At 44.9% G+C, this 12,643-nt stretch overlaps 2 protein-coding genes across 2 annotated transcripts; both read left to right on the top strand.

Annotated features, from left to right (window-relative positions):
- Nucleotides 1-631: 631 nt before the first annotated feature.
- On the top strand, nucleotides 632-2,573 carry LOC310796436 (uncharacterized protein; the record flags this gene model as incomplete). The annotated part of the gene is made up of 2 exons (XM_083658619.1): nucleotides 632-2,037; nucleotides 2,129-2,573. 2 exons carry the CDS (start codon nucleotides 632-634, stop codon nucleotides 2,571-2,573), a joined length of 1,851 nt encoding a protein of 616 aa, XP_083514745.1.
- Nucleotides 2,574-3,878: 1,305 nt separating this feature from the next.
- Nucleotides 3,879-12,067, top strand: LOC310796435 (eukaryotic translation initiation factor 2D-like; the record flags this gene model as incomplete). The annotated part of the gene is made up of 8 exons (XM_083658618.1): nucleotides 3,879-3,934; nucleotides 4,796-4,986; nucleotides 5,069-5,152; nucleotides 5,276-5,366; nucleotides 5,468-5,575; nucleotides 7,038-7,324; nucleotides 10,441-10,595; nucleotides 11,969-12,067. 8 exons carry the CDS (start codon nucleotides 3,879-3,881, stop codon nucleotides 12,065-12,067), a joined length of 1,071 nt encoding a protein of 356 aa, XP_083514744.1.
- Nucleotides 12,068-12,643: the final 576 nt, after the last annotated feature.

Genomic DNA, 12,643 nt, shown 5'->3' with positions numbered 1-12,643 from the left:
TTCGTTCTTCACGGAGATGCTCTTCTGTTCTGTGCGTCTACTGCGTTGAGGGACCAAGCTGCAACTGCCAGTGCTTAACTCTGAGTGACGTAACTGAGTTCAGGAGTTCAAATCGACCTCCAATCAGGTAACGCCCCTACTCGCATTCATCACGTGACACACACGTATGCGCATGCGCACACGTCCCGCACACATACCTTCGCAGTAGGCGATATTGGGATGATGGCGAAGGCATAACCCGCCCCTCTCTGCCTCTGATTGGCCTAGCGTCAAACTTCCATCCAAACCATTCGCTTGGCTATCCTGCATTACATCTCTTTCTACAGTCTGTGGTCAGACCAGTCCGTTTCACCGTGACACGCTGCTAGCTTGCCCGGGGGGGCGTGTGCAGGATGTCAAGTAACGGTTGCTATGGGGAGGAGTCCTCGTTTGGGTCAGCAGACCAATCAGAAGGCGAGGCGCCCTCTGTTTTGAATCAGCAGACCAATCAGAAGCACAGGGGACGTTAGTGCTCACTGCAGGGAGTATAAATAAGACTGGCGCAACTCACCAAGCTCAGTGCATCAGTGCGTTGGAAGAGTGAAGTTGCTGAGTTTGGAAGTTAGATTTTTTCTTTCTGAGTCTGTGCAAAATGGAGGAGAGTATAGAGAAGGATTGCAGCGCCCTTGGGGGGCTCTTCCATCACATCTTGAACGACATGAAGTCCAGTTATCCTGCATGGGAGAATCTTCTAACCAAAGGAACCAAGCTGCAGTCACAGCTCAGGAAGACCTGCTTGGTGACCGGAGCCTTCCTGGACGCCTTTCAGAATGTGGCAGACATGGCCACTGGAACCAGAGGTGCGACCAAGGAGATTGGCTCTGCGTTAACCAGGATGTGTATGAGACAACGCAACATCGAGTCCAAACTCAAATTGCTTACTACAGCCCTCTCAGACAGTCTCATCTCTCCATTGGAGTTGAAGATGGAGGAGTGGAAGAAGGTGGCCAGTCAGCTGGACAAAGACCATGCTAAAGAGTACAAGAAGGCAAGGGCGGACATCAAGAAGAAGTTTTCAAACAGCATCAAACTGCAGAAGAAGGGGAAGAAAGGGAAGGACAACGTGCGGGGCCAGCTGGTCAGCACATTTCAGGCCCTTAACGTCAGTTACACCATCCTGGAGGAGACTGAGAAGAGAGCGGTGCACAAAGCGCTGATTGAGGAGAGAGGACGCTACTGCAGCTTCGTCACCATGCTCAAACCTGTGCTGGACCATGAGATCGGCATGCTGGAAGAGGCGACCCACCTGCAGACCATTTTAGAAGATATGACCAACCTGACAGCCGAGCCCACTAAGCTGCCTCCAGCCAGCGAACAGGTGATCTTGGACCTGAAAGGTTCTGATTCCAGCTACACCTACCAGACGCCTCCAGCTTCTCATAGTGACACACCATCCAGGAAGAGCAGCACCAGCAGTGACTACCCATCAGGATCAGTGAGGCATGTTCCCTCCCTGTACTCCATCAGCTGGGCTGTGAATGGAATACATATCCAGGACCCCGTCAGCTCCACCAATCGGCTGGCTACAGGGTCCGGGACAGGCGGGAGCGGGGGGGCTGAGGACGGCTCGCTGGCCCCCCCACACAATGCCAACACGCACCATGGAGAGAGGCCGCTCGCCATGTCTGCATTGGGGAAGACTTGCTCGGCCGGGGATCAGCTGCCATTGTTGGGTGCGTTGGATTTGGATGCCCCGAGGAGCAGCAGCAGCAGCAGCAAGGCCACCACCCCCTCTGGCTCCGAAGACACTACACACATCGACATCCTGCACCAGTCGCAGACTCACACGGCCACCATCTGCCGCAAACCAGAAGCATATCGGATGGGGACGTTCAGTGGGGTGGAGCCCATCGCCATCTGCACCCCCCAGGTGCCCTCGAAAGCCCTGGCAGGGACCAGCGAGCATGTTTTCAAACCTCCCGCCATGGGAGGAGCTCCGCTGGCTGGTGGTTTGGGTCAGGGCAAACTCTGCACCTCCACACAGAGCCTCACCGCATTGTTACCCCGCTCCTCCTCCGTGTGCCCATACGACAACCTGGTTCCGGGTCACATGCCCCTCCCGGTGCCTGTGCCCACCACCACCAAACAGCAACAACAGCGACAACAGGGACAGCACCAACAACTGCAACTACTCCAGCGGCAGCAACTGCACCAACAGCTACATCACCAACAGCAGCAACAAATTCAACAACTCGGCCAACAGCAACCCAACGCGCTGCAGCTGCAGCAGCAGCAGCACCGTCCTCAGCAGCCGTTGCTCCGGCAGCAATACAATCAACAGCAACAATACCAGCAACCTAATCAACAACAACAACTGCGTCAACATCAGCAGTCATTGCCTCAGCAACTGCAACACAATCAGCATCATCAACAGCAGTGCCAGCAACAACAGCTGTTCCAGCAGCGGCGGAGAACCTTGGCTATGGCTCTGGGGCACGGCGCTCACTACCAGCCCCAGCCTCCGCTGCCAGCCCAGTAGCAGTACCAACACCCAGAGGAGAGCCAGGGGGGCCGAGGAGCAGGAGACAAGTTGACCCTCCTCAGAGCATGGATGTAATAGGAGTCAAGCTCTGAATGACTGTGACCAATGGTCGCTCCACCCCTCCAACCAATCACAAATGAGGCTGACAGACAGATGCTACCGGTCCGCTTGCTTCCCTGTTGCATAGCTTCCCACACACACACACACACACACACACACACACACACACACACACACACACACACACACACACTCACACACACACACACACACACACAGGCTTGCTCAATAGATGATGGTGGATCCACATCGGACACTCCGGTCTATCATTGGAACTCAAAGTGTCAATACCTTCTGGAAGAAAAAACTAACATTGCAGTGTTTTGATACAGTTACAACTTATTTGTATTTGCACTTATATTTTTAACTGCAATTTCCACAATTTTGTACTTTCTATTTTCATTCTAACGTTACTTATATTTAGCTCAACAGCCATTTAAGCACAATTTGTTTCTTTTTGTACATTTTAAAAGTTAATTTTAGCTCGTCTTATGTGCTTTGACTATGTTGCAATGTTGCACATCTGTTTATACTGGTTTATACTTAGATCTTCAATTGTATGCACAATGTTTGTATATTGATTGCAATTACTACTGTTATTTGAGTGCAATGTTACATAGCTGATGTTTAGTGTATGTTTAATTGTAAGCACATTTTTTGTTTTTATTTTACACTTGCTTTGGCAACTTTCTCATGCCAATAAAGCCTCATTGAATTGAATTGATTCTCTAAAGTTCTGCTTCCTTTTAGGCCGTAGTTTAACAATACTAGTGCAGTCACAAAACAACTATGCCATGGTACAAAACCTAAAGCCAATGTTCTGCTATTTCGCCACTGAGATCTTTAAAGCTGGCTCACATCGAATATTTGAATTGTGTGTTTCCCAGATGCATCGTTTAGTTGTTGCGGAACTAAACCGTGTCACTGCAGCAGCACATTTTCCTGTCGGACAGCATTATGTGTCGGACCATAATACCAAACGCATTTGCCGACTTTCCAGACCATTTGGTGCTGTCACTGTACAAGTTGTATACTTGCTCAATGATACTCGGTGACGACAAGCTCTGTTCTCAGCATCCGTTTCTTTATTAGCATCATAGCTTCAGTGTTAGCAGCGTGCCTCTCTTAGCATTCAGCACAGGAACTTCACTGGTCACAACCGTACTGCGCATGCGTTATCTCTGCGTGACCTAATCACTACGCAATGCACGTAACCTTACGCCTAAAGTAGTCCCTACATGACAGTCACAAACCAACATGCTGACTGGCTGGTAGTTTATATTTATTTTCAAATAAAATGTTCGCCAAGGTGTTTCGTGTCAAATCCAACACCGTGATCAAAGGATCAGACAGGTGAGTCGAGGCTACACACATGCAACCGAACATTTCAAACACAGCTTAGGTAGAATGGGAACTATGGGAAAAGTAGGGATTACAGCAATGTGGTTTTCAAAAACAGCTGTAGGCCTTACTGGGGAAAAAACAAATTAGTGCAGAATATTCACTTCATATTAGGCAAAAATATTCATTCAGTGAACGAATGAATGAATGAATTTATTAGACAGTTGTTAAAAATACAAATGAACAGATACAATCCATGAACCACATAAAAATTGTCGAGGAATAAAACACAATAAAGTACAAGACTTGTTTCCATTGTGGTCCTCGTTTGTAAAAAAAAATAATATTCAGTGGTCAGCCCAGCACGAGCCTTCCAAGACAGAATAAAACAGCATTATCAACAATACACACACCACAAACGGAAACCACAAACCGCGACAGTTATACAATGCATGGCTGTCTGCAGCTCGTCACCCATCCCTTCACTGCTGTTTTAAAAGGCTTACTTGGCAGTGACAATTTCTTTCAAATGGGGTAACACAACATATTCCATTCTGTGGCTGCAGACTACAGAAAGGCATTTTTTCCGAGATGCAGTTCTAAACCTACAGGGGACAACATTTGCCTCACTAGCTCTTGTAGAGTACCCATGAGTTTTCCTGACTCATTTATAATAGTTGGGGACGGAGACAAACACTATTCTGTGGGTAAAGAAAGACCCAACTTCAAATGCCTTACCCTGCTCTCAATGAGTGATGTAAACAAATTAAAATGTGTGATTTCACCCTTGAAATCCCCTTAGCCAGCTGCCACGGAATCCATTGCATAACCTGCCACATGTATATATGTATATTCTTCCTTGTTGTCATTCAGGAGAAAGCTCAAAGCTGACGTCTCCACAGCCTTCCCATCGTTGTCGGCAGAGGAGCTGTCCGAGCTCGTCCCCAACAAAGAGGAACTGAACGTAGTCAAGATTTATGCCCACAAGGGAGATGCCATCACACTTTATGTCCTCCATAAAAACCCAATGTTCTTTGAACTGGAGAAACGACTCTATCCCACAGGTAAATAGCCATTCACTTACATTGATAGGATCGATTGGATGACGTTGAGTAAGTTAGATGATTAATTGCACCCATTTTTCAGTGTATATGCTTTGGCACCACCCTTCTGCCCTGCCGACATTCACAACATGGGCCCCGGTGCTGCAGAAAATGATTGGAGGAGCAGGTAAGCTTCTTTTTTGTACACGATTAAAACGGGTACAGATTTAGATATACAACACGTTTCATATCGGTGACAACGTGCAGTAATCAAATCAAATCAAATCAAAATCATAATGCTTCTCCAAAGATCTGATGTTGCCAGGAGTGGCCGTGCCTTCCAGCGGTCTGCCCGAAGTGAAACGGGGCGACTGCTGTGCCGTCAGAGTGGTGAGCAACAGGTAAAGTTGATCACACGTGAGATTCCTCCCCTGTTCCTCACAGTCTTTATTCTGAGTTGTGACCCCCCCCCCCCCCCCCCCCCCGGGTTGGTTCCATCCAGAGCGCCCGTGGCAGTCGGCACCGCGGTGATGTCCAGTGCAGAGATGCACAGTGAGGGCATGAGAGGGAGAGGAGTGTCTGTCCTCCACACATACATGGATAACCTCTGGTGAGCAGCCTCCATCAACCTGCAAATCTCATTCAGGAATTGATTGTGGATTAATGCAGTACCACATATAATCTGTGGTGCAGAGACTATTTATGTCTATTCATGATTTTATTGGCACCTTACAAAAAAAAACAGGGCATCCCCGCCTACCAACACGAGGGTCGCAGGTTCGAGCCCCCGTGTTACCTCCGGCTTGATCGGGGCATCCATATAGGCACAATTGGCCGTGTCTGTGGGTAGGAAGCCGGATTAGGGGTGGTACAGTATGTGGCCTGGTCGCTGCACTAGTGCCTCCTTTGGTTGGCCTGTTCGGCGGGAGGGGAATTGGGGGAATTAGCGCGATCCTCCCATGCGTTACATCCTGCCAACTCCTCGCTGTCGGGTGAAAAGAAGCAGCTCGCGACTGCACATGTATCGGAGGAAGCATGTGCTAGTATATGGCTCTTTCAGTCCCCAGATCGGCAGAGGGTGGAGCAGCGCCTGGGACAGCAGGGGGCATTGGCCAAGTACAATTGGGAAGAAAGAAAAAAAGCTTGAAATAAGCATATTTATAAGCAGAAGTTACGATACAGTAAATCTTCTTCTTCTTCTTATGTTGACGATGATGATTATTATCTTTTTTTTATATATATATAATTCTCTTTTTATTTAGAAAAGTCTTTTCACATTAACTTCAGTTGAACATTTTTCAGAGTAGAGTAGCCCTTCATTATTTTACATTCAACAGTACACATTTGTACATTTTCATACATTTCGCAACTGTGCATGGTTGTATAGGCTCAACCTGGTTCCAATATAACCAAAGCATTTCTTGTTACATTACCTACTCCTTTCAAAACTTTTCCTTCTTTATATTATTTACTTGACATAAAACAAACCACAAAAACAAGAACAAAAATACAACAGAGAGAGAGGGGATGCTCTACTAGTTTGACACAATCATAAGAGGTACAAAGTTCTATACAAAGTCTCGTCTTTTAGGTGTTATAAACTCAATCCACTTTTCCCAAATCCTCACAAATCTGTCCTTGAGTCTCAGCGAAAACGTAAGTCTTTCCATTACAAATATATCATAAACTATATCCACCCAGTCATTTATTGTTGGTACTTGAGGACGCAGCCACTTTTTGGTTACGCCTTCTTACCGGCAGCCATTAACATTCTAAACAGTAAAGCATCCGTTCTACTCAGCTCAAATGTTTCGTGACCCAGATACATCACTTCACATCGAAATGGAATTTCAACCCTAAAAACAGCTTCCATGGTCCTGTGTATCTCTTGCCAATATTGGGTGAGGGAAGGGCAATCCCAAAATATATGAAAATGATTTGCATTCTCACTTCCACACCGTCGCCAACATCTTGAACCTTGAACCTGATGTCTCTTCTGTAGAGGAGTGATGAAAAAACGCATTATATTTTTCCAACTAAACTCTCCTATTATTATCATTTCTATCTTTTAGGGCATTTGGCGATAAGTCTGGTCCTCCTTCTTTAGCGGATGCAGACGGTGAGGAGCTCGAGCTGAATGGAGAGGAATGTGTTGATGAGGAGGAAGAGGAGGAGGAGGAGGAGGGTGAGAAGGGTGGCGAGGAGGAGCAGAGTCCCGTTGCGGCCGGCGACCCGCTGACAGACCAGGCGTGTCCAGATGTTGAGCAGCTGAGCCTGGCTGAGCAGCAGGACGAGGGAAAAGAGGAGCAAGGCGACGAGGAAGAGGAGGAAAGGCAGGAAGATCAGAAATCGCCACAAGGTAAAAAAAAAACTGGTTCTAGCTTTTAGTCACATCTCATACCGTAATGGGTTCATGGGCCGTTCCATTCAAACTGGGAAACGGGAATGTGACGGTTCAAAGGTCATGAGCTCCGACGGTGACGTCACCAGTGTTCGTATTTTCTCTGCCAAACTCGGAGGGGCCTCAGCAGCCCCGCCCTAAAAAAATCCAAGATGGCTGCTCCGTGCATCAACAGTGGTTAAAATCGTAGTAAATACTGTTTATTAGCACTTCTGCCTTTTTTGTGTCTCATTAAATCAGCTGTACACACAGCACTGCCTACCTTCTATCGGTGTGGACATGTTGCTGCAGTGTTTGCAGTGAGAGATCATTCAAAAGTCTAACCACTGCAATATGAGTCAGGCAGACAAAGTCAATTTTATCTGATGCTGCGAAGGAGCGGGATTGTTCAAAAATCTGATTGTTTTATTGGTTAGAAACACCTACTAGTGCAGCATGAAAGAGTCTGCTTTCCAAGATGTAAGGAAAATGTAGGAAAATAAATTTGCGGAAGAAAATCTCTGGTACAGTGCTGAAGCAGGAAGTGACGTTCACTTTGCCTCTCTATTAACCCCCATGCATCCATGTGTTTGTATGACTGACTAGTCATTCTGTCAGCAAGCACCTGTCCCTTTTTTCACCATATGATGACATGGTTTCTCAGTGCTGCATGTCCTGTACTCTCAAAGTAATCCAGTTAGCTACGTTCATCATATCTGCTTTACTAAACACTTGGACCTTTTTTTTTTCCTCCCCCTGTTGTCCTTTTTCTAATCCCACCAATTTAGATTTTCAGAACTTTCATTATGTTCAATCACAAATAGTCCGCTTTTGGCAGCTGCGCTGAAAAAAAAATTAAAATTTGTTTAGTATGGAGATTTTTCCCTATCTTTATTCAAGAGCGCCGTCCATCAATTTGACAGCATGATTTCTTGATTTAATGTGCAGATTTTCTAAGGGTTTCTCTCAAAGCCCCGCCATCGCACTCAAACAGCCCCCGCTTGCACTTGGATTTGCTCTGCTGGTGCTCAAACTTTATGCTTACTCAAATATATTGTTGCTCCGACAGATTTCCTGCCCTCGCAGTCAAACTGCTTCTGTGCGCTTGTGAAACTTCGACTCTTGCATTTCTTCTCTGCTCTCTGATTTTTTTTTTTGCAAGCACAGAGTTTGAGCACAAGCAGAGCAAATGTCGGAGCAGGGGCTATTTTAGTGCGATGGCGGGGTTTGAAAGTTGAAAGTCACCAGATAACACGGTCACACTGGCTCTGCTGGATGTTGTGGTGACAGTATTCATTGTGATAATACTTTGCATGAAAATAAAACCAATTTACAGACAGGTAACCCACAAAAATAAAAGAAACAAATTACTGTTATCCCTGTTCCATTTCAGGGCCACCAGATAAAACACGGGCCCTGATTCATTTCAGGGCCAGCAATGAAGATAAGTTCCTCAAAAGCAAGCAGGCTCCAAAGAAACTATAGGAGTGAGTAATTTGGGCTGTGAACTGTTCATATTCATAACATAATTCTCGATCACAACGGCAACTGTTGCCCTAGTGACCAACAGCATTCTGTTTTGAATATGAACATTTCATAAACGGGTCTATTAGATGGCAATGTATGACCTAATACATATTTTTCACCATTAGTCATAACCTTCATTTATTTTTTTTATTACACAGCCAATTCATCAAAGAGGCTGGCTTGGAGGGAATTGTGACACCCCAACAAGCAGGGAAAAAGTGGGAAAACCTCAAAACTAGATACAAGGTAATGTGAAACACCCATCCTTATTCCTTATAATGTATTTTTAGTTCCTGACAGTATTAGTAATACTGTGTTTGTGTGTGTGTGAGTAAAAACTATATACTGGACGGAGCTTTGGCGTATTGCTGCCCCCCACAGTCTGAAGACGTATCTGCCTTTAAGGGCTGTCCCATTTTAAAGTCGCAAGATAGCCCTTAACACTTAGTTTTGAGGGCTACTAAGATTGAGGGTTGAGCTTGAGGGTTAAGAAAAGAATTGGGATTGGGCCTTACAGTATAATTATGTTTTCTTATCTTTTTAAATCTTGCACTGGTGGGCAGGCCAGGAGCTGGCAGTGTTGAGGGAAGATTGATATTATCAGACTGGATAATATGACAGAGAAAGCAGAACCTGATGCCTCTGCCAGTTTGACAGAGGCTCATCTCTTACAGTAATAACTCAATATTGTCCTGGACCCCCCCCCCCCACACACACACACACACACAGAGCATCAGATATTACTACCCACATTTCTATTAAAGTTTTGCATGTCTTGGGGAATGAAATGTCACACTGACCTCTTGTGTTGATATCATGGCATGGCAGTCCATTTGGCAATCTAAAAATCATTTTCTAAAGAAAAAGAAATAAACAATTCTTTTTTTTTTTTACCTTTATTTATACAGGGGGGAGTCTCACTGAGAGCAATGCTCTCTTTTTCAGGAGTGCCCTGTTCACATTCACACACACATTCATACCTGGAAGCTGACCAGTACAACCACTGCAATTGAATTGCAAAGTTTTCCCACTGCCTCATTTGTACTTGAAGCTGATTCCATGATACAGTAACAGTGGCAGAAGATCATATTGGACATTAAGACCATCAAAGTTCACTAAACGTAATTCACTTGAAAGCCAATCACTGGTAAAGTCCTACTGTGAAAACAGCATCACTGCCACTCAGTAATATTGTGTATGTCAACTGTCTTCAGAGGAAATAGTCATGAGTTTAAACCCTGAGTGTTGCAGCTTAAATCCTGCTGTAATTCACTTCCATTGTACCCTGAGGTGCTCAAATGACCAATAGTGTAATTTAGTGAATCTGTATGTCATTGTGATGCTATAATGAGTATGAAAATGTGACTATATTAAGATCCAATGAACGTCAAAGTGTCCAAATTAGACTTACTGCCAAGTCTCAAGACACTTAGTCACATGATGGCACTATTCTCTGCAAGTGGTGTACGTAAGTTCTACTCGTCACTGATATCCATTCCTTGCTGCATTCAGCTATATTTATACAGTATATTATTCCTGTGTACATTTTCAGAACTGTCTGGTCAAAGTGACACCGTGGGGCAGGCAGGTGGTGCTGGCAGACTTCGGCCTCTCTAAGGAGGTGGAGGTGGAGTGCTCGTGCAATAAGAGAAAGATGTCCATGGTGGGATCTGCCTACTGGATGGCTCCTGAGATGATGCGAGGAGAGCCCTACGACCACAAGGTACAACCTCAGGTCACCCTCATCATGAGTGCCATTTTGCATCTCGTGTTGAATTTAAACATTATATCATTAAATGGTGCTTCCCATCCCTCCATGGCATTATCAATATTCTGTTTTAGCAGTGGGGGTTATGTGACAGTAGTGAATTAGTAGTGGAAGTGAAAATGATAGAGTTGTGCTTTTCTAAGGATTTTGACTCTACTCTGACTTACTCCTACATTTACCTATCTTATTTTTAGACATGATAGCAGTGAGCACAATGCTAGTTAATGTGTCTAGCTTTGACTGTGAAACATTCATTCTAAACTGCATCCAATAACTTAAAGTTGAGCTGAACCCAAGAATGACTTTTCTTTTGTTTTAGTTCAAATACCTGGGTATGCAGTGCACCCATTTAATAATGTATGCAAAACAAATCACAACAATCTAATTTCTTTAGTTTTTCACACTTTTTCACATCAAAAGTTTGTTTTTCAAGATTTCATTGATAACAGTAATTTACAGTTTGCTGACATCACCTAGTACTATCAAATTTCTACCCCATATCAACCAATCATTTCACGACATGCAGCTGTCAATCAAATCTTCATTTCAGGATCATTTTCTCTTCCAAATGAAGGGGGAAATGGCGCCTAGTGCCTGTCATCTGGCAGAGTTTCTAGCCCATAAACGAACTACTAACTTGAGCAATTATGCAAACTAAATCAAACGGTAATGTCTAAGAATGCAAAGAAATGTAACTGGCTCGTTAAAACACGCATTCCAGGAATATTATTTACATTTATAACGATAATGGCGCGTGCCTCCGAGCCTGACAGCTTCCCTGGCTGTCAGGGGTCGTCTCTCGGAGATTCCAGGCGGGCGGGCAGCACCTATGGATCGGATTGTCCGCTCGCTCCGCACGAAGCAGCTGGCTCCCTGGTACTCTGCGGATCCCACTCGCGTAGCACGACAACAGGCTGGATCCCACTCGATTTGGGGGTTGTTGTACTGATGAGGCACTCGAGATGCGAGGGAAGTTAATTGTGTATTAAAGTGAGAAATAAAAATCTCAATATGATACATTTGTGCACAAGAATGTATTATTTAATATCATATGGAAAAAGGGTGACTGATGTACTGAGACTGAGAAATTGAAGTGAAAGCGATGTGACAAGATGCCCCGGTCTCCCCTATACCAGATGTGACGGAGTAAGCTAACTCTTTGAAACAATTGGAACCAACTTCGAAATACATATAAACTTAACCCAAAATCTGTTGTTTAACAGTTACAAGATAAGGCACCTCTGCTGCCACTCCTGGAGAATTGTATAATAGCCAGCTATACGTGTTACTGATCAGTGATGATATTTTGCTTGTGCCTATAATTTCAGATCGATTCATTCTGGAGACCTTCGTTTGCTGATCTGCTGGATGAGTTGGAAAACATCGTCCAAATCCTACCTGACTCTGACCTGACGGCCGAAAGATGAAAACTACGTTGGAAGGAACATCGTAAAATGAAATATAATAATACAAATGTGTCTTGTCTATATTTATAAAACAATGTAAAACTATATATTATGTTAAGTACTTGTGTTAAGTGTTAAGTACAAGCACAGCAGATCTTCTCTCGAAGGTTTCCTCATCTATCCAATGACAGGTGACCCCGATGTAACTTCGCTGGTGCGCTGTCCAACAATCAGCGGTCGTGGCGACATGGCTGACTCCACTGAGGTGTGACATCAGAGTCTTCTTCATCTGAGTGGAAGCTGCCTGTATTATTTTCCGGACAGTGAGTCTGGACATGACCGTGCATTGAGGATTCAGGGTTGCTACAAGTTCTTTAAAAGCAGGTTGTTCAACCACAGCAAATGGATGAAGGCCCTTGCAAATAAAGTTAATCACGACCTTGTCAACCTTCGCTTGTGGCACACCCACTGCCATCACGTCACATATTTTAGGTTGCTTGCTTGGGGTTTTTTCTCGTTCGACGGGCCTCTCCCGCGATGCCACGAGCTCAGTGTAGACTCTCAGCTTAGATGGATGTTTCCTCTGTGAAGAAAAAT

This window comes from Poromitra crassiceps (genome assembly GCF_964638095.1).
Source record: "Poromitra crassiceps genome assembly, chromosome: 22".
Lineage (NCBI taxonomy): Eukaryota > Metazoa > Chordata > Actinopteri > Beryciformes > Melamphaidae > Poromitra > Poromitra crassiceps.
This window is presented reverse-complemented; position numbering and strand designations above follow the sequence as displayed.